Source organism: Pristis pectinata, chromosome 2, assembly GCF_009764475.1.
Source record: "Pristis pectinata isolate sPriPec2 chromosome 2, sPriPec2.1.pri, whole genome shotgun sequence".
Taxonomy (NCBI): domain Eukaryota; kingdom Metazoa; phylum Chordata; class Chondrichthyes; order Rhinopristiformes; family Pristidae; genus Pristis; species Pristis pectinata.
In genome coordinates, this window is record NC_067406.1 from 75,315,401 (window position 1) to 75,342,545 (window position 27,145).

Sequence of the window (27,145 nt, forward strand, 5' to 3'; positions counted from 1 at the left end):
TTGAATGTATTAATAAATATTTTACAAAGAAATTGTACCCAAGCACTGTCAATTAGAAACATTTGAAAAATTAGAAAATAAAGCTCTAAAAAATCTATGAGTAATTAATAATTTATAAAAAAGATCACATTTTTAAAAATAATTAATAAACATTAAAGTAACTACAATTTATAAAAGGAACAGACCTTATTCTTCCCTTTCTTCACCATAGCCCTACAATCCACATTGAAATCCCCATTAATGAAGGGACCAAAGGCAGATTGCCAAGTGTAAATGCTGGGGATGTCCATCAGCACAGCACAGCTGGCATAGCTCAGCCAGTAAATCCATATGGGGGCCAGGAAATGTACTGGCTCTTACACAGAGAAATGGTCGCATCTCCACGAGTGAAAGCAAGTTAGTAAAATAAATCACAAGAACAATTTTTTTTGTAATGTACTTAATGTATATTTTAAATCACACATTAAATGTTGTTTAAAATCTACAATACAGTAGAAAAATAAGTAACAAAATATACACAAATGTCCATTATTCAAATTGACATGTTAGTGCACATTTAGGCAACTACTCATTCAATACATAAATTATATATTTTATAAAAAACAATAAAAGAATATTTATAAACCCCTTTAATGTCTCCTGACAAATTTACAATTTAGGGGAGTCCATTTTGTTTGCCGTTCTATGTTTTTATACATTATTTCACCTTCCTTAGATTCCTCACTTCCAGTTCTGCTGCCACAAATAAATACAACCAGGCACTCCCTGGCTGTCATTGTTTTGGCTACCTTGCATGGGCTGAGCTTCCATCAGATAGGACTGATCTCGCCAGTTATGGCTTGGCCCAGAGATGGATTATTCCACAGGTCTGCATTTAACTCTGTTAAGAAATCCTGAAGTTCACCTAGTAGCAATCAAAGGCCTCTGGCCAAGGCTGGAAATACAACCCTGAAATGCAGCATTCTGCCATAAAAGTTTATGCTGCCTTGTTTGAATGCCCCTTGCTCATCACCATTTCAAAATATCTTGAAAGTAGCATATTACAGATACTTTGATTCAATTCCCGTTACCATATTCAATCCCCAAAGTGAAATCACTGGTTGGAAAAGTTATGGAATAGTTTCAGATAGGTAACAATAGTTTTGCATTGCTTTCATAATTCAGGTCGTGAAAACTTGGAAGTGAATAAGGCAGCTCATTGTGAACTCTGCAAGCAAGAATTATTATTCTAGCACCATCCAACAAAATTGATGTACCCATAAATCATTGGAACTTGACCTTCAGTAATTTGTATTTGGAACCCCAAGAAACCCATCTTTGGTTGCCAGTGTGTAAGAGTGTCTGCCTCTATTTCTACTCAACCTCTGCACCTTCACTTCCACTGAAGTCAACAAAACTAAGTGTGCCAGAATGGGGCACAACCGGCGACATTTACTGCTAGAGACAAAAGCACAAATTTCCCCCGGTAGCATTTGGACACTGGTATACAAGTGCTCATAGTTCTTGACAACCATTTCTTTCAATTAGTCCAAAAGTATTGAAGGTTTTCATCCCATCCTTTTGGAATGTTAATTTATTCCAGATAAATGTTATTTTGAAGTTATTTTCTACAAATGGGAGAGAATTCACTGGCACGGTGAAGTTATGAATCTCCCACTAAATACAAACCAACAAGGAAGCACCAGAAAAACTGACTTTTCAAATACCACCTGGGATAAAGCTGTTGTGCCTTTGTTTAAAGCCACGCATTGAATTTGTATTAACACCAATTTACACTTTTGTTCATATGTACTATAATGAAGGTTTGCAATGATTGAATACAAAACAGTGTGAATTGGTGAAGAAATCACTTCTACCAGAAATTTTGTTAACAGTACTAACCATTTGGGATACCAGAAGTGACAGGAACTCATATTGGATAAACCTTAAAAGATACTGCACCACTTTGCAAAGGCACATTTAAGCGATTCAGTGGTTTAATTGCTACATAATTGTTGAATTAACTTTTGTTTTACTTTCCATAGCTGGGAATGTCTTAATATCTTGTTCTTCATTCTCTAATATTACTGGATTTTCATAAACCTCAAAAGATTTGGACTGCTTTTCTGTTTTGTCAAGACTTTCCTCATCATTCTTCTTGCAGCACCCACACTTTCCAAAACACCGAGTAGAACAACATGCCATAACACGCTGTATGACTCTGTCCCACGGTTCCAAGGAATGCATCCAGATTGGAAGGAAGTCCCATGTTTGTAACACCTTCGGCAAAAACCTTGGGCATTTTCTTTGCATAATGTTGATAATAATTGCAATGATTATAAACGCCACAACAGGAACACCTACTCCAGTCAGAACCTGCCAACCAGCAACTGACAGCCCAAATACGATCAGAGGGAGCAGCAGGAAGCACAGAATCAAATAGATAACTGCAAACCACCTGTATTTGGAGGTATATGTTCCCAATCCTTTGGCTAGACGAATGGGCAGACGCATAAATGGCATGGGATACCAAATGATGATTCCAGAGATATTAAAAAAGAAATGACACAAGGCAATCTATAAGGATAAAAAAAGAACATTAAAATACATTAAAAATCTATTTTTCAACCTTAAAAAAACTATGATTGAATATTCAGTATATACTTGGAGCTATTACTAATTAGGTGCATTTGGATTCCTGCTTAAGACAGCCGCTAATATATTGAACAATGAACCAAGACCATGAATGTTGTAATTATTCAGTCTTTCATTCACAGTTGTCATGTAATATTTATTTCAGAATATTTAAGTATATCTTCGCAGCCCCAAATCTGATGTTTTGATGTGTTATGGGGATCAGCAATATAGAATCAAAAAGAATATTTATAAGCCTGATAAGATTTGCAAAATTTTATTTCTCGCTGAGTCTGTGTGGCATTTGCACTTTCCACCTATGTCAGTGTAGGTTTCTCCTGGGTGCTCTGCTTCCTTCCCACTTCCCAAAGATGTGCCAGTTATTGGGTAAATTAATGACTGTAAATTAGCCCTATTGAGGTGGCTGGTGGGAAAATCAAAGTGGTTTTAAATGGGTATGTGCGAGATAGTTGATTACAGGGAAATGGGTGGGAAGATAAGATTGCTCTGTGAGCCAACATAAACATGAAGGACTGAATGGTCTCCTTCCATAAGGACATTTGAAAGCAACAAGGACATTCAACGCAGAATGTTCAAGCTCCTTGAAAAAGCCATTTTATCAATCCCACTTCCATTTCCTTGGTCTTTCTGCAATGCTGCAAATTTAAATTTCTCCTTCTCAAGTATTTTGAAAGTCTTTAATGAATCTGCTTCCACCACTATCTAAGGAGGTGAAGTCCAGATCACAACTACTGACTACATGAAACAAAAACAAACTTTCTCCCAAGTAACTTTTGCAACATCTCAAATCTAGTTATTAACTCTCCTGATAAACAGTTAATCCCTAGATTTTCAATCAAAACCATTGATTTTTGGATAATTTTCATTAAGTGGCAACTGGGTCTGCTGCAGTTGACTTCAGCAACTCTGGGGTAGGCGACAAAGAAATCAGCTAGGACTAGTGTTTGGTCACTCTTCAGCTAATCAATCTGAGAAAAATTTGAAGTGAACATGAAATTTATAAAATTATGAGAGACATTGATAGAATAGACAACTGGTATCTTTTTCCCAGGGTTGAAATGTCTAATACTAGAGGGCATGCATTTATTGGTATTGGTTTATTATTGTCACTTGTACCAAGGTACAGTGAAAAGCTTGTCTTGCATACCGTTCATACAGATCAATTCATTACACAGTACATTGAGGTAGTACAGAGTAAAAACAATAACAGAAAACAGAGTAAAGTGTCACAGCTACAGAGGATGTGCAGTGCAGGTAGACAATGAAGTGCAAGGTCATAATAAGGTAGATTGTGGGATCAAGAGTCCATCTCATCGTATAAGAGAACCATTCAATAGTCTCATCACAGTGGGATAGAAGCTGTCCTTGAGCCCGGTGGTATGTGCCCTCAGGCTCCTGTATCTTCTGCCTGATGGGAGAGGGGAGAAGAGAGAATGTCTGGGGTGTGTTGGGTCTTTGATTATGCTGGCTGCTCAACCAAGGCAGCAAGAGGTGTAGACAGAGTCCATGGAGGGGAGGCTGGTTTCCATGACGTGCTGGGCTATGTCCACAACTCTCTGCAGTTTCTTGTGATCTCGGGCAGAGCAGTTGCCATACCAAGCCATGATGCATCCAGATAGGATGCTTTCTATGGTCAATATTTAAAAGTTGGTGAGTGTCAGAGGGGACATGCCAAATTTCTTTAGCCTCCATTTATGGTGAGAGGGGGAAAGTTCAAAGGAGCTGAGCGGCGCAAGTTGTTTTTTTTATGCAGAGTGGTGGGTGCCTGGAATGCGCTGCTGGGGTTGGTGGTGGAGACAGATACGAGAGAGGTGTTTAAGAGACTCATAAATAGGTGCATGAATATGAAGAAAATGGAGGGATATGGATCGTGCAGGCAGAAGGGATTAGTTTAATTAGCCATCATTAGCTCAATTAGTTCGGTACAATATCATGGGCTGAAGGGCTTCTCCTGTGCTGTGCTGTTCTATGTTCTGTGTTGAACTCTGGGTGAGCAAAGGATTGATAATCTCTGATAAACCACACTCAAACATCTCGGGGGGTGAAGCCCAGGTCATGACAACTGGTTATATGAAACAAAAACAAACTTTGTCCCAAGTACTTTTGCAACAATGATAAACCAAACATGAAAAAATGGACACTTGAACAAAATACTGGATCTAATCCTGGTTATGGCTGATTACTGTTAGTTCCAACGTAAGAAAAGTTTGCATTCTCTGATTATTAATTCAGACCTCTGGATGGCCAGACTAAACCACTGAAAGACTGCAAAGCATGTAAAATAACAAGTACCAAAATTGATTGGTCTGTTTGTGGCTCACCTGTAAAGAGTTAGCTAAGGTTTTTCCTGGACTGGCAAGAGCAGCTATAATAGCTGTTGTGGTGGTACCAATATTGGAACCCAGTGTAAGAGGATAGACTCGCTCAATACTTATCACACCAATTCCTGTCAGGGGGATAAAAACAAAAATGGTACTTAAAACACAAAAAGGTAAAATATTTGAATTTTATCTACTCATTTTTCACAAAAACTTTTTCCTCCAAAACTTACCAACTAATGGAGTAAGAGCAGAGGTAAAAATAGAACTACTTTGAACAACAAAAGTCATTCCAGCACCTACGGCAATGGCTATATATCCTGTTACCCAACCAAATGGGTATTTGAAATCTGCAAAAGGATTAGAATTTAAATGAACAAGAGTTCTTTTTGCTTATCATATATGCCCACATATAAATTACTGAAGAGTAACTAATATATCTTCCTTGGATAATATTGCATGTAAATTGGACATTGACATGTAAACTGAATTTTACTAAGTATATTCAAATAACTAAAGGTCAGATTTGCAAGATAGCAATTAAATTGCATTAGTGTAAAATAGAGATAAACTCCCACTGCATTGAAATTCCCTTTGCTCTTAAGGTATATAATTTTGTAAAAACCATTTATTAAAAATTTTACTGCAGTAGTGATGTATTGGCCAGAACTTTCCTATTCATTGCATAATTTCATAGAATTGGTTTTAAAAAGATAAAATAAAATTGCATGATCCAAGATTCTTAAATATATTTATATTTTATATGAAGGAATCAACATATCTAAAACGTAGGGAAATATTATAATACCAAATAGGGTCTCTGTTTAATGGTTTATATTAGAATGTTACAACATATGTGCTTTACCCCATATATTTCAAGTTTTTTCATTTACCTGTATTAATAATTTTTTTGATAACAGAAGCAACCTGTCCTTTTAACATTGAGTTGAGAAGCTTGACAATAAGTATTAAGCAGGTGCACAGGATTAACAAAGAGCCTGCAAGAAGGATGAGGCCAACTCCTAAATCCGATATGGTTGTAGTCAAAAAGAGATGGTGGCCTAAAATGAAAACAATAAACCAGAAGCAATGTCTCAGTTAATTGTCTCAGTAATATTCTAATATATACTCCAAATATCTTTGTCTAGGATTAATACTTAATAGCAGAGTATGGCATCCATAATTTGAAATTGCGTTTGTTATTTTCCAAATAAGGCATGTAGATGGATAGAAGTTTTCACTTACTTTGAATGAAATTTTAAAAATGCCCTATGGTGATTAATTGCTTAAAAAATGACAAGCCAGAAGTTGACCCAGAGCTAAAGGAAGAGATATGCTTGACAGTTTTTAAAGAGTGTCTTGAAGTAGTTTAATCTATTTGTATCTAGTCCATTATTCTATACTTAACCAAACATTTATTTATACAAACTTTAGTGAAACCCCTTCATTTTCAAATTGCCAATGTGCATTTAGTTTATTAAATAATATTGTAAAATTTGAATTAGCTATTCACTTACATTTTTCAACATTTATTGTTTCTGACATATTTTTCAGAGTCCAAGTATTATTGCTGTCACTCCAACAAAATTCAGATGATGTGCAATTCAGTTCATTGGGAACAGTCACATTTTTTTCAACCTATGAGCAAGAAACAAGCATTCCAGTAATCAGTAACCTTTCTCCCCCAAGCTAATGTTGTCTGAAACTCTACACAACTACACCAGCAGTACCAAATTCTACTTAACTATTAGCCTTGCAAGGTAATTTTTTTCCACCAACCTATATTCTGTACCCTATCCTCAAACTAATATTCATTGCCAATTCTCCATAATAATAATCTTTTATGTTCTTCATACTTTATCATTCATTTATATAAAGCAATAGTATTCATTTCTTTCTCAGTGTTCTGCTCAGATTTTCATTATGGTTACGCTAGTTTTTTCAGACCTTCCTGCTAACAGCTTTTTACCTGTATTTCTTCATTAGTTGCCTCCTTTCTCTTAACACATTGATCATTCTTATTCATCACTGTTGCAGAACTTCTGTTAGTTACATCATATATTAAGTGCTGGGAGGATGTTTCCCTTTGTGGGAGAGTCTAGGGCCAGAGGTCAGTCTCAGAAGAAGTGGGCACCCATTTAAGACAGAAATGAGGATGAATTTCTTCTGTTAATGGTTCTTGAGCTTTTGTGTCAGTACACAGCAGAGGAGGAATCCTTGAGTTTATTCAAAGCTCAGATAGATTTTTAATCAGTAAGGGAATCAATAGTTCTGGGGACAAGGGCAGGAAAGTGGACCTGAGATAAGTTGAATCAGTCATAGTCATATTAAATGGTGGAGCAGACTGAAGGAGCCCTATTAGTCCACTCCTGATCCTGTTTCTTATGAGCTTATGGTCTTATCAGTCTACATTAACTTATACTTTTAGCTGCTTTTATTGTGTCCCAGACGTTAGTTTGCATATACAAATCAAGAAGAGCTATCTCCCTCCCATCACCCAAGACCCTTCTCCTGTCAGAATATTTTAGCCAAAAAAGTCAGAGAAAGAGGTTCCACCCAAAATTCCTCTCCCACACAGACGTCCTACTAATTCTGGGCCCGGTTAAAATAAGTGACAGCTTTTAAACAGCTTCTATAGTTTGCTTGTACCACTTAGCTATTATTCAATAATAAATTGTATTAATTTTCATGAATGTGCTTATATATGCAGTCACTGAACCAGATTGACAATACTCTTAATCACTGTTGGTTATTCATTATATTATGCATGAGGTTAACTACATTTCTTGTTCACTTGCCAGTTCAGTTGTGGTCTTGCACCATTCTTTGATGAGGCTTTTGTTTGCCGCTGCTGGATTTCCCGTTGCTATGTCATTTATTACAGATCTGTCCAGCTGAAATGACATTATTACTTTATAAATCAGATGAATAAAAAATACCCAGATTTTTGTTTGCCACTGAATATGGAATTAATGACTTTAAGGAAACAGGGCATATGGGCAAGGATATTACTTATGGCTCATCTGCAGACTTCGAGTTTTCTTGCAGTTTTTTTAATACAGGTGGTATGCTTGCTCAGCCTCATGTGAAGGCAGTTGTTGTTATTGGTCTGGGACATGAATCAGATGGGTTAGGGACACCAGGTTTTGGTCCCCGTTACTCACTATTAAAGTAGTTGAGCTTTGGCGGAGGTCCAACAGCTTTGTGCTGACTTTTACCAATATCAGCCTTTGTTGTTTCCAGTTTCTTTTTTTACTTACTGAATTAAAATTCCCAGATTCACTACCTCATGTTTGCATACTGCTTTTGGAGTAGTGAAAAATAAAACAATATCCTTCATAGTACGGGTCTCAATCTATATGGATTGGAAGCCTCATCTACTCCCCACTTATCAACACAGGCGCACCTCAGGGTTGCTTGCTTAGCCCTCTGCTCTATTCTCTCTATATCTCTGACTGTGTAACTAAGCATAGCTCCAATGCCATCTATAAATTTACTGATGACTCTACCATTGTTGGCAGAATCACAGATTGTGATGAGACATGCAGTAGTGAGATATGTCAGCTGATTGAGTGGTGTCATAACAACAACTTTGCACTCAATGTCAGCAAAACCAAGCAACTGATTGTGGAAATTAGGAAGGGGAGGTCAGGTGAACACGCAACATTTGTCTTTGAAGGGTCTGAGGTGGAAAGGGTGAGCAACTTCAAATTCCTGGCTGTCAGCATCTTGGAGGACCTATCCTGGGCCCAGCACATAGATGCAACCACGAAGGAGTGCCAACATCTCTACTTTCTTAGAGATGGTATGGAAACTCCAATGCACAGGAATGCAAGAGGCTACAGAGTGGTGGACTCAGCCAGTTCCGTCATGGGTACAGCTCTTCCCACCATCAAGGGCATCTACAAAAGGGGATGTCTCAGGAAGGCAACATTCATCATTAAGGGCCCCTGCCATCTGGGCCATGTCCTCTTCTAAGTGCTGCCATAAGGTGAGAAGTACAGGAGCCTGAAGACCCACACCTCAAGGTTCAACAACAGCTTCTTACCCACTGCCATCAGGTTCTTGAACCAACCTGAAACACCCTAACACTACCTCTTTTATATTTCTTTTTTTCTCTCTTAACTTGCATTAATGTTATGTTTATTTTATTTATTTCATTGTGAAAGTTATGTATAATTTATATTAATTTAAGTTTATGTTAGCTTATGTTTGTAGTGTACTGTGCTGCTGCTGCAAAAAGCTAATTTTCATGGCATTTATACCCTGGGCATGTATGCGCATGACAACAAACAATAGGACCATTATCAGGTAAGATTCAACACTGAGCTATGTAAAGAGACACAAGGTCAGGTGGCCCAAGGTTTGGCATTAGCTTTGAGGTGTGCCTCAGAGGAGGAGTGTGTGGTATGAAAGAAATTTAGGGAGCAGTTGTAAAATAATAATCGCTACAACTACCATATCCAACTTTTCACTATAAACTCCGCAAACTGTCACGGTTTTCTTTCAAAATGTAGACATGGGATAAAGAAGAATAACAATTTTTATAAATAAAACAGCACTCCAGGTTTCACACTGAAGGTTAACATTGCCAGCTTTCTGCCTGCAGAGTGGACAACAATAATAGCAGCCGTGAACTAACTGCCATTGGAAACATGCCCAGCAAAGGCAAATAATGAAATACTGGAATAACAAAGCCTAACTGTGCAACAAATGGTCCTTGTAGTTCTTCCAGACTGCAACACAGAAGGAAGCTATTTGACCTGTCATGTCCATGCCAACAGAATAATTCTATCAGTCCCATTACCCACCCCTCCTTACCCTCATACCTACAACTTATCCTCTCTCATATGCCCACCCACTTCCCTTTGATTGCTTTTGCCATTTACCTACAGTAAGGGGTAAATTATAGTAGCCAATTAACTCCCCAGCATGTCATTGGGATGTGAAGAGAAACTGGAGCACCCAGCAGAAACCCATCCAGTGACAGAGAGAATGTGCAACCTCTATATAGACAGTACCCAAGATCAGGATCACACCCAGATCAGTGGAGCTGTGAGGCAGCACTAACTGTGCTTGCATTAGCACTGCTGCTTCACAGCTCCAGAGACCAGACACTGATCCTCCCTCTGCTGCACTGCATGTGACTGTGTGGATTTCTGCTGGGTGCTTAGGCTTCTTCCCACATCCCAAAGACATGCTGATAGTTTAATTGGCTTCTGTGAATTACTCCTTAGTGGAAGTAAGTGGCAAAAGGATACAGAGGAGTCGATGGGCATGAGAGAGAATAAGGTGTAGGGCTACAGGGGAAGGAGGTGGGGTAATGGTACTGATGTGATTTTTCTTCTAGGAGGTGACATGGACCCAGTGGGTTGAATGGTCTGTTTCTGTGTAAAAGTAAGAAACAACTCTTAGCTTCCCTACGTAGTATGTAAGATGCGTGACCATCTTGATTATTTGAAATAGAAGTCAGAGTCAGCAACTCAGAAAGGACACTGAAATATGTTCAGTATGTTCACAGATGTTGAAATATTCTTTGTCTCATCTCCAAGTTGTATAGTACAAGAAGTCCCCGACTTACGAACGCCTGACTTACGAACACCCGTATATACGATCTGACCTTTGTGGTCTTAACGACCTTCAGTTCATAAGCGGGCCCAGCCCCCGATCCTACCACGGCGGTGGTACACCTTCTTTGGCCCAACCCCGGGCCAAGTGCGCATGTGTGGCTGGGGAACCCCAGGCCAAGTGTGCATGTGCGGCTGGGGCCATGTGCGGCTGCGATCCCCGGGCCAAGTGCTCATGCGTGGACACTGTTTGGAGTTACATACAAAATCAGGTTACGAACAGTCTCAAAAACGGAACTGATTTGTAACCCAGGGACTTCCTGTATACAATTTCTTTCACTGAGTTAACTCAAACAGCAACCTCCATTCCTCCTCAAATAAATGATGTAACTTCTCATAAAGCTGCCTTTTGATATATCTACTTTGCCCATGTTCACACTGGAAATATTTGTCCTGCTCCTTTGGGCCATCAGTTTAATGACCACAGCACTATGTGGGGGATCTAAAAGTTCAGTTTAAAATCTTATCCAAAAATGGCATTAACCTCAATACAAGCCCCTCAGTACTACACTGCAAAGTCTGCCCAATAAAATACTCAAGTCCCTACAACAGAGCTGGAAACTATGGACTTTTAAATTGCATACTACTACTGACCCTTGGAGTGATCTTAATTATCTTAATCATAGAAGGAACTATAATTCATCCCTGGCATCTTACTTCAAATAAATGATAGCTCTCATTAATATGCTTGATTAGATTCAGTTACACAATAACTATTTTACAGCTGCTTGTGTACTGTAACCTATAGGAACCTATAAAGGTGATAAAGAGGTGAAAACTATTTTTACAATTCCATCTTAAAAAGAATATTAGGCTGTTTTCTTCATCACAATGGCATAGAAGCAAGAGTGATGATGTCCTGTTAAATCAGGTCTTTGTTCCTTCCCTACTATTTACTGAGTGGACCTGGGCTTGGAGCTACAATTATGCGTAGAAGTAGCAATACTAAGGATATTAGATGAGTGGACATTTATGACCTACCCACCCAGTAGTAACAATAGTAGTCTAAAATGATTAAGGTAGGACTTGCACTGGGATCCTGGGGTTTGGTGAGGTGCACAGGGAAAGGGGAGGAGAAGGTCTGGAAGCGGTTTGGAGAGAAGCTGGAAGTCAACTAAATAATATGTAAACTTTTCCCAACCAGATCTTTGGTTCAAGATTTCTTGGATATCAGCAGCATCCAAAGTATCCTTCAGTATTTGTGGCCAGGACAATAGCTACAGAACTGCTGTCATGCACTTTGTTCTCTGTTCCACCACAAGGTGCTGGAGAGGTCAATCAGGCTGAGAGATACTCAACACTTTGGCCCCATTGTACCTGTCTGGCATCCTGTGTGGGAGATGGGGAAGGGAAGTAAACAATCAGCCCTATCATTTTGGTCAGTGGCTCAATAATGAATTGATTACTAATGGCTTACCTGTACAATAAGCTTTGTGAGGGGATCAGTAATAACTTTTAACAGATCTGGGGCATCTTCACCACTCTCGATATCAAATGACTTGACAATAATGCCAGTGAGATGGTATAGATAGCCAGAGGCCGCTTCAATTGGCAGCAGGATTAGCACCGAGAGCCAATTAAAGAAATCATGTACAGTTGCACCTGCAAAGGCTCTGGAAAGGAAGTTAATATGGTTAGCACATCCATAATCTTAATCATGCAAACGAGTTTGATAGTCAAACCATGACTCATCAGCCATATCCTTCCTGTGAACCCAGACCAAACAGCCTACAAATTCAGGTAAATGTGTATGAGTTGCATTTAAAATTTCTGTGTCAGCTCTTTGAAAGTACTACCCCTTTCATCTCACTGACCTTTTTCCAACTACCTTTATGAAACTATACATGAATCTGCTTCCATTGGGTTTTCAGGCAGTGTATTCTAAATCATAGCAATGTGTATTATTTTTCTTTCATGCTACTTCATTTACCCCATTTACCAATCCTTCTGCCAAGGGAAGGAGTTTCTCCTTACCTAGTCCATCAAAATCGTTTGTAGTTTGAAACACTGCTATCAGGTCTCTGCTCAAAGGAGAACTCCAACTTCTTTACATAACTGTGGGTTATTTCATCCTTGGTTTCATTCTGGTAAATCTCCACTGCACCCAGATCAGTATTTAGCAACCTCCTCAACTCATCCAGCCATCCTCCAAAGCCCAGGTAGATCCCAGGCCTCCCTGTACGCTCATTACAAATGCACCAGAAATTTCTACTTTCTCTCCTTCTTCCTTCAAAATCAATCACTTCACTTCTCTATGTAAATCTCACGTCCCCATTCTTACCAGTCTGTTTGGATCCATTGCACTTAAAATCATGGGAACTCCTCTTCTTGTCCCCAGTACAGAACAAAATGAGCCATACAACCGAATGGCTGACTGAAATAACAGAACTTCTACTTGTCTCTTCATAACTTTTGTCCACTCACTGTTAGCCCGGGACGTAAAAGGAACAGCTCAAACGGGGATCATGTACCTTCTGAATTCATTTCGGTCTCCGGACTGCATTAAGGCCACGATGGTGTTGGTCACTGAGGTACCGATGTTGGTTCCCATTATCACTGGGATAGCTGATTTCACTCCTAACACTGAAAAGAAAAAAAAAACAAAGTAAATAAGGGAAAGTAAGAGCAGGGAGTCACTGCCACACCTCCAAACGTGGAATTTTTGAACTGAAGCTCCAGTCTGGTGTGGTGGATTTGAGAACACGGTGTACTTACAGCCGGAGGACACCATGCTGACTACTATAGAAGACGAGGTGCTTGAGCTTTGAACCAGAACGGTGACTAAAATGCCAATCACCAGGCCAGCTACAGGGTTTGCCAGGACCGCATTATCTTTGAAAATATCTCCAGCGGTTTTACCTGCGGAACAGCAGACGATAAGGGACTTTAGACGAAAAACGAATGCCGCCTACTGTCGGAACTTTGGCCTGCCTTCAGACGCCTACCCAAATGCAGAAGAGAGAATGAACCTTTCAGCCCCGTGTGGACGAGTTATCCAATGCCCCGTTTGCACGGGGGACCCGAACTGCTTGCAAAGGCGGATCGTTCCACTCCTACCCTACACAGCAAACAAGGTTGTCCCTGCTCCTCACCTCTCATGAGGTATTTCCTCCCCTTGTCCTGGTTCGATGGATGGACAGAAAGTGTACAGAGAAAGCTCCCAACCCTACCCCCGAGGAGTTCAAACAATCTGCTGGAGGAACTCACACAAGGTGCTGGGGGGGAGCTCGGTGGGTCAGACAGCATCTACGGAGGGAAACGGACAGTCGACGTTTCGGGCCGAGCCCCTTCCTCTGGACGTTTCTCCACGAAACGTCGACTGTCCATTTCGCTCCACAGATGCTGCCTGACCCGCCGACTTCCTCCAGCATCTTGTGTGAGTTCCTCCAGGTTCCAGCATCCACGGAGGAACTCAGCGGGTCCAGCAGATTGCTGGTTGCCCGCAGCCTCCTGCACTTGCAGTCTCTTGTGACCCCCGTAAGTCTCACCTCCAACAAGCTGGAACGCCGAACTGAGGATGTCCAGAGAACAGACGAAGAAGTAGAGAAATCCAAAAAGTGAAGCAATCTTCAACACCGCGATCAGCACTCGAAACACCTTCATCCTGGTGCTGAGTTCTGCCAACAAGAATCATTGTTTAAAGGGTCTGACTAGTCAGGAGACAAGGGCGCGAAGGAGGATAAGGGGGCATTGGGGTAAGTGGCAGGTACCTGACCACTTGGTGCCGGTCGCCTCGAGTTTAGGTAGTGCCCAGGGATCCTCGGGCTCATTCTCCACCAGGGCGACGGTGGAAGAAGCAGGAAGCAGCGCCGATCCGTTCGTAGTGATCTTCCCGACCCCTGGAGGAGCAATTGTTGAAGAGGGTGAGATTAGGGCTGAAAGCAACAAGGAGCGGCCACAACCAGAAGAGCCGGAGCCTGGGCTCCGCCGGCGGAGACTCTACTCACCGTTCACTCTCGGCTTGGAGTCATCCCCGTGCTCAGTGGTTCCAGAGCTGCTCTGCGAGCCCTCCACTTCAGCCCGTGGGGCCATGGTCATCTGTAAGGAGCAGTGTTCAAATGGTTAGTTTGTTTCAGCACTGATCAGCAGACTACTGCAAGTTAACATGAGCCAGATTTTCCTCCCCATTTCTGCATTTTCTTTTCTCCCAGGGTTGGCAGGTTTCGGCTCGTAACCGCTGAGTAAATTGTTTGGAAAGGAAAGGCTATAATTATTTAAATAATAAGAAAAGTGAACTACAAAGACAGAAGGAAATTGAACACTGTTGAACAATAAAAAAAACTAAATTTAGAAGCAAATTCTAAGCAAACAATAAAAGCAATTTGCAATTAATAAATAATAGATGATTAAGTGTCAATTCACTGGCGTCTGCTCCAATCGTCTGCTCACCTATTCTAGCTGGTAGAAGATTAAAGAGAATCCTTCAGTGCTGATCATGAGAGGTTTACTTCGCACTCTCAACACCGTTTTTATACAGAATACAAGGGAGCGAATTGAATGTCGAAGAATCACGTGATGCACTCCCTGAAAAATTACCTTACTGACCCTTTGTAATATTTAACCTAACCAGCAAACTGTTATGTATAGCAACTATATTGCTTTGGAGATAGCGCTAGATCAGCTAACGCTTAAATTTCCTCAGCTCTTCAAGATAAGTATAATTTATTAACGAAAATATTGATTTATTCTCAGTTTCACAACCAGATAAATGATTTGCCCACCTGTTGCATGTAGCTCCAAAGTTAAAACTTCCATAGGTTATCTGTGTTGTAATTGTGTCAGATTGAGAACAGCAGAAATTTAAGGCACAAAGGTGGTTTGTCAAGTCCTGTCTATGACTGCCTAATTGCACTTCCCATTCCTCATCTATTGCCCTGCAGACGATGGTACAGCAAGTAGTCGTCCAGTTACTTTTCAAATGCTCTGAAGGTTTCTGTCTCCAGTAACCTTTCTCGCAGTGAGACACACAACATCCTCTAGGTGAAAACTTCTTTACTGACCTGCCCTCTGATCCTTGTTTCAACTATGCTCCCTAACTATTGACCTGTCTACTAACATCTTCTAACATCTGTTGCAGACGTCAGATCAGTCTTCCGGAGAGTGAACCCACAGAAAGCATCAAGCCCAGATGGTGTCCCCAGCCATGTCCTTAGATCCTGTGCAGATCAGCTGGCGGGGATATTTGCAGACATTTTTAACCTCTCCCTGTTTCAGTCTGAGGTTCCCACTGACTTTAAGAAAACCACGGTCATCCTGGTACCTAAGAAAAACAAGGTAACATACCGTAATGACTACCGCCTGGTGGCTCTGACGTCCACCATCATGAAGTACTTTGAGGTTGGTCATGGCACACATTAACTCCAGCCTCCCAGACAACCTCAACCCACTGTAATTTGCCTACTGCCGAGAAAGGTCCACGGTGGATGCCATCTCCTTGGCCTATACACTCATCTCTGGAGCATCTGGACAGTAAAGACACCTATGTAAGACTATTGCTTATTAACTACAGCTCCGCCTTCAATACTATAATTCCAAGCAAATTCATCTCCAAACTTCAAGACCTGGGACTCAACACCTCCCTTTCCAACTGGATCCTTGACTTCCTCACCAACAGACCACAATCAGTAACGATAGGCAGCAACACCTCTGCCATGATTATGCTCATCACTGGTGCCCCACAAGGCTGCGTCCTCAGCCCCCTGCCCTACTCCCTATACACTCACGACTGCATGGCCATATTCTGCTCTAACTCCATCTGCAAGTTTGCAGATGACACCACCGTAGTGGCAGAAAATCAAATATCAATGAGTCGGAATACAGGAAGGAGATAGAGGGCCCAGTGACATGGTGTCATGACAACAACCTTTCCTTCAATATCAGCAAAACAAAAGAGCTGGTCATTGACTTCAGGAAGGGGGGCAGTGCACATGCTCCTGTTTACATCAGTGGTGCTGAGGTCAGGAGGGTTGAAAGCTTCAAGTTCCTAGGAGTGAACATCACCAATAGTCTGTCCTGGTCCAACCATGTAGATGCCATACCCAAGAAAGCTCACCAGCACCTCTACTTCCTCAGGAGGCTAAAAAAATTTGGCATATCCCTGTCGACCCTCACCAATTTTTATAGATGCACCACAGAAAGCATCCTATCCAGATGCATCACAGCTTGGTATGCCCATGACCACAAGAAACTACAGAGAGTTGTGGACACAGCTCAGCACATCACGGAAACCAGCTTCCCCTCCATGGACTTTGTCTACACTTCTCGCTGCTTTGGTATAGCAGCCAACATAATCAAAGACCCCACCCACCCCGGATATTCTCTCTTCTCTCCCCTCCCATCAGGCAGAAGATACAAAAGCCTGAAAGCATGTACTACCAGGTTCAAGGACAGCTTCCATCCTGCTGTTGTAAGACTATTGAATGGTCCCCAAGTATGATAAGATGGACTCTTGACCTCACAGTCTGCCTCGTTATGGCCTTACACCTTATTTTGTGCCTGCACTGTGTGTTCTCTGTAACTGTAAAACTTCATTCTGCATTCCGTTATTGTTTTTCCTTGTACTACCTCAATGCACTGTTGTAATGAAATGATCTGTATAATGGCATACAAAACAAAGTTTTTCACTGCACCTCAGTACATGTGACAATAATAAAACTAATTTAATTTACCAAATTTAAGGAAAGTATATCCTTTCCATTCATCCTAACTTGGCTTCTCATAATTGTAAACCTTGATTAAGTCACCCTTTAGAAGGCTTTGTTCCAAAGCAATAATTGCAGCCTAGCTAAGCTTACTTCATGTCTAAAACTCTCTAGCCCTAGTAATATGGTTGTAAATCTCATCTGCAGTCTCTCCCATGCTATTATATCCTTCCTGTAATCTGATAGCCAGAACTGTAATCTGTACCCTAGTCATGGCTTCACTGATAATTTGTACAGTTCCAGTATGACCTCCTTACCCTTTTTGCTAGACTTGCCAATAAAATATCCTTTGTGCTTTGTTAATCACCTTATCTACCTGCCCTGCCACCTTCAAGTACACAGAGTCCAAGCTTGTTCTGGTCTTCTACACTTCTGTTCCCTACCATTTATTATGTATTTTCTCCTTCACACTCATTGGAGTGAGTTGCATTTGCTACTACACTAGTCCATTGACACCCTCCTGCAGTCTGCAGTTTTTTTGCCCACTATAAACCATACAATCAATTTTTGTCTGATCTGCAACATTCTTAATCAAGGCTCCTACTATTATGTCCAAATCATTAACATATACAAAATGCAAAGAGCATTCCAATTGCTAAAACACCCTTTAACCATTACCCTTTGCTCCTAGCCACTGAGCCAATTTGGATCTAAATTGCAACTTTTTCCTCGAATCATATGGGTATTAACTTTTCTGATCCGTTTGCTGTGTGGGAATTTACAACAACCTTCCTTAAATCCATGTAGACTCCACGCATTACCCTCTTTGGCCTTATTAGCTCCTCAAAAAATTCAATCAGACATAACGGCACAACATGGTGGGCCGAAGGGCCTTTTTTGTGCTGTATGGTTCTATGGTTCTATTGTTCTATGGTTTATAACCCTCCCTTGATTAATCTATACCTTTCTAAGTAATGACTTCATTATCCCTTGGAATATTTTTCAATAATTTACCGATCACTGATATTAGGTTGACCAGCCTGCAATTCTTAATTTATCCCTCCTTTCCTTTTTTAAATGTTGGTACCACATTAGCAGACTAGTCCTCCAGCACCAAAGATAAAAAGAAATGATGGTCAGAGCCCTGCTATTTCCTTTTTCGTTATTCGTGATTTTTACTCTAACTTGTTGATTTATCCACTTTTAAAAATGTTAAACTCTTTACTATTTCGTTCCTCTCTGTTGGTCACATTCAATAGCTCACACTCTTCCTTCTTAGCATCAATACCCCTTTCATTCTTTTGTAAAAACTGAAGCAAAGTATTCATCTAGAACTATACCCATGTCATTCTTTCCTATTTTTCACCTAATAAATTCTGTTCCTTCCTTTGAAATCCCTTTATATTTTTATGTTTTCCTCTATCTTACTTGCCAGAATGTTTTCAAATGCTCTTTTTGACTTCCCGGATTTCCTCATAGCTACATCCTTTGTGCTCTCTATATTCCTGCAGGCTTTCTGCAGTATTAAGTTCCTAGCAAAAAGCCTCACTGTTTTGCCTTGTATGCTTCTTGGCACTTGGGAGGCCCACCCATTTTCTGAGTAGAAATATATTTGCTCTGAGCCTTCATTATTTAGCTCCTGAATACCTTGCTGATCCCAATTTTCCTTCATGCACCTGCTTTCATTTCACTTATGATAATTGGTCATATTCAAATTTTGTTTTGGTCTATCTTTGGCTTTTCCATAACTTTGCTAAAGATACTGAATTGTTATCACTATCTCCAAAATACCCCCTAACTGATATTCTTTCCACCTGCCCAGCTTCACTACTTTCAACTGTCTAGAACTGCCCCCTCATTTTTTGGCCTTCCTATGTATTGACCATAAAGTTTCTTCTGAATGCATGTAAAAAACTCTGCACCCGTTGTTCCAGTGCACTATTTCTCACCAAGTGTTAGTATAGTGGAAATCCCTTAGTTATTACCAGCTTATTGTTTCTGAACTCATAGAAATTTGCCAACATATTTGCTCGTCCATCTCCCTCTATTGGTGGTTTGTAGTACACCTCCAACGACGAAATTGCCCCTTCTTTGTTCTTCAGTTCAACCCAATTTTTTGATATTTTTTGTTGACCAATCTGCTCAAAGTTGTAATTATTTCATAGTTACACCCTTCGCAATCTCTATATTCCTCTAGGCTTTCTGCAGTATTAAGCATTAGCAAAAAATTCCCATGGTGATTTTGGTTCCACCCTTTTGAGCTGTGATGCATCTGGCTCATAGGTTCTGGCTCCCCCAGAACTGGCTCCAATTTTCTTTCTAGGCAGCCCCTCGGGATTGAAGACGACTTGCTTCCATTCCAGTTTTGTGGGTTCTGAGGTGAATAATGAGACCAAAGTGGGAACCGCAGACTTTGCAACAGATGGAGCAGGAGATAGCCAAGAGTAGACAAATGGGTAATTTGTATGGTGGTGTGCTCCCTTTGTTGCTTATGCAGGGCTGCTATGCACACCCAATGCATGAACTTGAGGTCAAACCACCCTGAATGCTCCTTTTCTAGTATAAGCAGTCACGGGCCAGGGGTTCCCAGAGTGTGTGGGGATGTTGCACTTCTTCAAGGAAGCTTTGAGCACATCATTGAATATTTTTCTCTATCCACCTGGTAATCACCTCCTATGACAGAGCTCAGAATAGAGTGTTCTCGGAGTCTGGTTTTAGGCATGCAAATGACACAGCCAGCACAATGTAGCTGCCTGAGAGGAATTACAGCCTCAGTGCTGAGGATGTTAGCCTGGGAGAGGATGCTGACAATGCTGACATTGGTTTGCTTGTCATTCCAGTGGAAGATTTTGCAGTGTCAGCATTGGTGGTATTCTTCTGATGCCTTGAGGTGTCTGCTCTGGGTAGTCCAGGTCTCAGAAGCATATAGCAGGCCAGGAATCAATGCTGCCCAGTGGGCCTAATTAAAGTCTTTGACCATGTATGGTGACCCCAATCACTACATATGACCTTTATTGACATAACTAAAGCCTTTGACTCCGTCGGTCAGGAGGGACTATGGAACACTCCCCTCAAATTCAACTGCCTGCAGAAATTTGTCTCCACCTTAGGTCTGCTCCACACTGGCATGCAAGCCATGATACTAATCAAAGGGTCTACAACGGAACCACTCTCAGTGAAGACTAGTGTCAAACAAGGCTGTGTCATTGCCCAACTCTTTTCTCATCTTTCTCATTGCAATATCAGACCTCACCTTCAACAAAATTCCCATGTGAGTGGAGCTAACCTTTAGAACAAATAGGAAACTGTTCAACCTACTGGGACTACGTCCGTAAACAAAATCAACGGTTCACCCCTGGGTGCTCCAGTTTCCTCTCAATACCAAAGGTTTGTCGGCTACTATAAGTAACCATTTAGTGTAGGTTAAAGACAAAAAGGAACAAAAAAATGGGGCAACATGCAAAAAGTGCTGGAGGAACTCAGCAGGTCAGGCAGCATCCATGGAGGGGAATAAATAGTCAAAAATAAACGTTCTTCTACCTATCAGCTTATTACATCTCCCCCCCCCCCCACCCCACTCCCCCACCTTCCCCCTCTCACCTGGACTCACCTATTACCTGAACTCACCTATCCCCTGCCTGCATGTGCTCCTCCCCCTCCCCCCACCTTCTTATTCTGGCTTCTGCCCTCTTCCAGTCCTGAAGAAGGGTCTCGGCCCGAAATGTCGACTGTTTATTTCCCTCCATGGATGCTGCCTGACCTGCTGAGTTTGTCCAGCACTTTTTGTGTGTTGCTCCAGATTCCAGCTTCTGCAGAATTTCTTGTGTCAACAAAAAGTGGGAACTTGATGGGCACGAATGGGAGAGAATAAATTGTAGGGGCACGAGGAAAAATAAAGAGAGGGGTTTGTTCTCCTGGGAACCAGCATGGACTCAATGGACCCAACAGCCTCATTCTCTGTCATTATAAAATAAAACCACAATCCTTAGTTATTCACCCTTCTTATTTCCCCACTTCCACTCCAAAATGTTCCACCATTGCTCAGTGCAATCCTTGAGCTGGGCATTAAGGAGGTGAACACATCACTCTACAGCTGCAGAAATATCTGATTGCCTTTATAAATATTGAATCTTATTTTGCCATGGCTTTCCTGACCTTCCTTCTCATATCCAGAACCACCCATAGTGTCATCGACTTGGCACTGGCAACGTTCATTAGATAAGCTTCACAGTATTCAGAGAAAACACCACTTTGAGAGAAAGACGCACTTGGAGTTCTCCTGTCTTCTCTGTCTGTCCCTCCTGTCAACCTAATGGTTACCCATTTTCTCCCTGCCTACATACCACTGAGTTGTGATGTAGTCACCTTCTGAATATGCTATCCAAGTCACGCTCAGCCTTGTGAATGTGTGACAGTGATTTAAGGATTTAAAGATATCTTTATTAGTCACATGTACATGGAAACACACAGTGAAATGCATCTTTTGTGTAGAGTGTTCTTGGGGCAGCCCGCAAGTGTCGCCACGCTTCTGCGCCAACATAGCGTGCCCACAACTTCCTAACCCATACGTCTTTGGAATGTGGGAGGAAACTGGAGCACCCGGAGGAAACCCATGCAGTCACAGGGAGAACATACAAACTCCTTACAGACAGAGGCGGGAATTGAACCTGGGTCTCTGGCGCTGTAATAGCGTTATGCTAACCGCTACACTACCATGCCTGCCATGCCGGCTGCTGTTCAAGCTCTAAGGTGCTAATGACATCCAGAAACAGAGAAAGATGCAGCACTGAAGGTGACCATTTGGTACATTGTGTCCACATCAACCAATCCCAGTTCCCAGCTGCTGGCCATAGCTCTGCAGGTTATGGCACTTCCTCATGACTCTTCTTTGTTCTTCAGTTCAACCCAATTGGTTTGAGATTTTTTGTTGACCATTTCTCACAAATCATCCTGCTCACAGTTGTCACTATTTCATAGTTATACCCAATTGCTTATCCAAGTACTTCTTTAAATGTGGTGAGTGTGTAAGCTTTCATCACCCCTTCAGGCAATTAGTTCCAGACCCCCAATCTTCCTTCAGTAAAGTCACTTTATTCTCAACCCTCCTCTAATCATTCTGCTGATTAACTTAAGTCTTTGCCCGAGGGAAACAAAGGACTGCAGATCGAGTGAAACAAAGGACTGCACATTGAGGGAAACAAAGGACTGCAGATGCTGCCTTGTATCCACGTGGAACAAGATGGCGGTGTGGACACAGAGTGAGGAAGGTCACATGGCTGTGGAACTGAATCTTTGCCCCCCTGGTTACTGACCTCTCCGTTAAGAGAAGGTGGTCCCTTCCATTCACCTTGCCTACCCTCTCCTAATTTTTATAAACCTCAATTAAATGTCCCCTTTTTCTCTGATTCCAAGAAAACAACCACAGCCTAGGCAGTCTCTCCTCATAATTACAGTTCAGGCACCATCCTTTTAAAGCTTCTCAACACCCTCTACTGCTAATGCATCCTTCCTATGCCATGGTTACCAGCACTGTACAGAATCATCTAGTTGAGCCCAACTAGTATTTTATACAGTTCCAACTTGGCCTCCTTATTCTTGTACTCTATGCCTTCACCAGTGAAGACAAAGCTCCCATAACCACCTCATTCACCTGTCTTGTTCACTTCAGTGGTTTGTGGACATGCACTCCAACATCACTCTATACTCTATTATGCAACTGTGCAGAGAGTAGTGGACTCTGCCCAATACATCACAGGCACATCCCTCCCCACAATCAGTAGTACCTACAGGAAGTGCTGCCTTAAGAAGGCAACATCCATCATCAAAGATCCCTGCCATCCAGGCCATACCATCTGTTCACACCTACCATCGGGAAGGTACAGAAGCCTTAAGTCCCACACCACCAGGTTCAAGAACAGCTATTTCCCTTCAACCATTCAGTTCTTGAACCAACCAGCACAACCCTAATCATGACAGTTCAGCAACACTCTGACCACTTTGATCACTTTGCACTAAAATGGACTTTTTTTTGTTCTAATTGTGTTCTTTCTTGTAAAAATTGTGTATAATTTACGTTTATGTTTTTCTTGTGAATGCTGCTTATCTGATCCAAGTGCCTGTGATGCTGCTGCAAGTAAGTTTTTCATTGCACCTGTGCATACATGTACTTGTGCACATGACGATAAACACAACTTTGACTTTGAATTATTTGTCTTGTTGCACTTTCCCAATGCATTACCTCACAGTTCTCACGACTGAATATCATTTGCCATTTTGTGCCCACCTAACTTGTCCCTTGATAACTTCCTGTAACCTGGAACTTTCTTACAAGCTATCAACAACATTGCCAACTTTGGCATCATCTGCAAATTTCTTAATTGTAGATCCAACATTTAAATTCAAATAAGTTATACACACCAAGCATAGCAAAGGGTCTACCAGAACCCACCCTGCCCCCCCAGAACTACCAGTCACTGAAATTCCTGTTTCTCTTTGCTTTCTGCTAATCAGTCAAGTTTTAATCTATCATTCCAATTTCCCTTGGATCCCACGGGAGTTACTTACTCAATCAATCTGCCATGTCAGACTTTGCCAAACACCCAGCAAAAATATGTAGATATACTGAATCAAATACACTTTCCTTAATGACAATTCATGTTACGTTTGACCTTGTACCATATTGTCTGCCTGCAATGCAGTTCACTGTAGCTGTGACACTTTACACTGCATTCTGCTATTGTTTTTACCCTGTACTACCTCAATGCACTCTGTACTACCTCAATGAACTGTGTAATGGATTGATCTGTATGAACGGTACGCAAGACAAGTTTTTCACTGTACTTCGGCACAAGTGACAATAATAAACCAATACCAATACATTCTCAAATAAAGGCAAATAAGTGGTTCCTTAAGCAATCCATGCTGACTGTCCTTGACTAAACTGTGTCTCTCTTAGTGATGATTAATGATGTCCCTCAGAAATTTTGCCTATTATTGACATCAGGCTGATTGTTTTGTGGTTACTTGGTCTATCCCTTTGTTCCTTTTCAGACAACAGTACCACATTGGTAACCGGTGAATCCTCTGCCCTGGTAAAACTGAAGTCACTAGGCATCAAAGAGAAAGCACTCCATGGTTGGAGTCATACCTTGTATAAAGGCAGATAGTTGTGGTCAGCGGAGGTCAGTCAGCTCAGACCGGACATCATTGCAAGGGTTGCCCAGGGGAGTTATCCAGACCCAACCATCTTCAATTGTTTCATCAATTACTTTCCTTCTATCATTCGGTCAGATTGTACTTAGTATTCATTCCCTCCACCACCACTGCACAGTGTACCATCTACAAAATACACTGTAATTATTCAGCCAGGCTACTCTTAAAGCACCCCCTCTCCCAACCCCCCACCTCAAACTCTGTGGCTCTACGAACAAAGACAAGGGCAGAAGCTGCAGGAATCATCACCATCGGCAGTTTCCCTACATGTGGCGAACAATCCTGATTTGGTAGATTGCTGGTCCTTCCTCATTGCTGGGTTTACATCCTGGAACTCCCTGACCAATGGCACTGTGGGAGTACCTTCACAAGAAGGACTGTAGTGGTTCAAGAAGGTAGCTCACCACCACCTTCTCAAGGCAATTGGAAATGGGCAGCATATACTGACATTGTTGGCAACATCCAGATCTTATAAATGAGTTAAATAAGTATACACATTTCAGCCAAGTGCCCTCTGCTGCTGTTGGAGAAAATTGCTCAGAGATTGTGCTCAATGAACTAGTCCTATTTTGGTGCAAGTAGGTCCCAGAAGTGACTTTAAATTCCCACCTGCACAGTTGGCAGATCTGGATTATCACTGGCTTTTAGGAAAGCTACAGTTGATTCTAAGCTCTGCTGTCCACATTCTTTGCTCGTCAGGTCCTGCTCAGTCAACACCTTGTCCTTGCTAAACATAAATAAACTCTCAGTATCTAAAAATTAAAATTCTTATCCTCATATTCAAATCCTTTCACAGCCACACATTCACCATCCCCTTAACCTCCTCCATCTACAACCTGCGCCACCACCATCTATTCCTATCTCACCCTGAAACTCCAATCCTCTCACTCTAACCTCGTGCTTCTCCCACCCTTTCTTCATCTCAGTATTAGCTAACCATATGGTCACCTAGGCCTCACATTCTGGAAATCTCCACCTAAATCTGGCCACCTCTTTCTGCTCCTTCCATGGACATCATCAGAATCCATCCACATGACCAAACTTTTGTTCGTTCTCGATAATATGTTTCTTGCTTCTGTTTTTCACTTTCATCTGATTCTAGCTTTGGATAACATCTTCTAGCATTTCACATAACACTGCTAAATAAATGGCAGTTGTTGTTTGGCTGTTTTAAGAACTGAGCCTTACAAAGAAACTTAAGTATCAGTAGCAATGCCTCCTCAAATGCTTCATCATATGGATCATTAAATATTAAGTGCATTGTGAAATGAACAGTGTTGCATTGCAATAATACCTTAATCGTTTTACATGCAATACTTCATCTATAAATATTAACAGAACAGCCAAGTGTTGGTCGATATTTATGCATTTAATTGAATTATGAATGCGGTAAATGTAAATGACCGCTTAATGAACTCTCACACAGACATAAGCTTAATGCTCCATAAATTCATTGTCATTTACACTGTCAAATCATTCAAATTTATTTGTTCAGCACTGTACTAAAGCTGCTTCAACAATCAATTTTGAAGCAAACTGTCACAAACAATATGACAAAAAATGGCCATGATTATTCCACATGCACCATTTACTGCAGAATTTCCAACTGATACTATAGTCGCTGGATATTTAGGAAAATATGATACAAGTTGTGTTGAGTGACAGGTAGAACATATTTGCTTTGAACTACCTTTCACAGTTGAAATAACTAATCTAGCAACAGTTTTGAAGATTGCTACAGTTGACTAATGCCTCTGATGGACTTTCATACAGTTCATCATAGCCAGCAGTTTCTAGTTGTTATGTAATTGCCCTTTTTTTATAGCACCTGCGTTGCCAGCTTCAGGAATGATATCAGCTATGTCATTAACCTCACATTTTATCCAGTACATTAAAAAAAAGGTGTGCTTAGATGCAAGTTAGATTAAATATTATCAGTTCAGTAAGGCAATGGACAATGCAGAAAGGGTAGGAAGGAAGAACAGCTTCAAAGTAAGATGAAACAAAATGAATCAACCATTGGGTTTTTTTAATTTAAGTTTTAAATATAAATCGTTTTAAGTATGTTTCATACATAAAAGTAGCATCTTGTATAACTCAATAATTGTGCATTATTGTTACTCCAGGTGTTACAGACACAGTGAAATACAACAATAAGCATGTGTTGCATTTCTGTCTTTATGCTTTATATAACTGTAAAGCAAAGTCATTTTTACTAAAGGGCAAGTTGAAAACATTTTATTTAATCAATTGATGATTGTTTGCCAAACAAACTTGCCAGTTTAGTTGTTTCATGTCACATCTATGCATTTCAGTGAAATTCTTACAGGCAAAAGGAGCAATCAACAAAGTTTGTCACAATTTCTTGTTAAACTATCACAATTGTATTTTACTTGAATGATAGAAATTGGATCAGAGCTCAATTAAATAAACAGGTTGGAAAGTGTATAATTTATAAACCTAGCTAAGGATGAATAAGAAAATTTATAGCTATTTAAATTAATTGCCGCTATTCAGAATATGCTCTATGCCCAATGCATTTGCAAATGTGAACTGTCTAATGCTTTTCCATAATCCTGATCTAAAATCTGGCAGTGGAAAGGTATATTGCACTCAGTTCTTTTGAGTTTCTTTCTGTGGGCAAACCAATGATCCTTAATGGGACCACTGGAGGCTGCAAGCACCACACAATAGTTTTGTTGTTAATTTGCCT

The 27,145-nt window shown here is 40.9% G+C and overlaps 1 protein-coding gene across 2 annotated transcripts; it reads right to left on the reverse strand.

The window, feature by feature from the left end:
• Window positions 1-430: 430 nt before the first annotated feature.
• Window positions 431-15,113, reverse strand: LOC127582059 (sodium-dependent phosphate transport protein 2B-like). 2 transcript variants are annotated; one of them, XM_052037031.1, is made up of 13 exons: window positions 14,969-15,112; window positions 14,527-14,617; window positions 14,290-14,418; window positions 14,068-14,196; window positions 13,295-13,438; window positions 13,051-13,162; window positions 11,997-12,192; window positions 7,751-7,846; window positions 6,470-6,590; window positions 5,846-6,013; window positions 5,186-5,302; window positions 4,956-5,080; window positions 431-2,556 (listed from the first exon to the last, which is right to left on the reverse strand). In XM_052037031.1, exons 2-13 carry the CDS (start codon window positions 14,615-14,617, stop codon window positions 1,984-1,986), a joined length of 2,001 nt encoding a protein of 666 aa, XP_051892991.1. In that variant the 5' UTR covers window positions 14,969-15,112; the 3' UTR covers window positions 431-1,983. The 2 variants fall into 2 exon arrangements, with proteins under 2 accessions (XP_051892991.1, XP_051892999.1); XM_052037039.1 differs by lacking the exon at window positions 13,295-13,438 and having other exon boundaries at window positions 456-2,556; window positions 14,969-15,113.
• Between the last annotated feature and the right edge of the window lie 12,032 nt (window positions 15,114-27,145).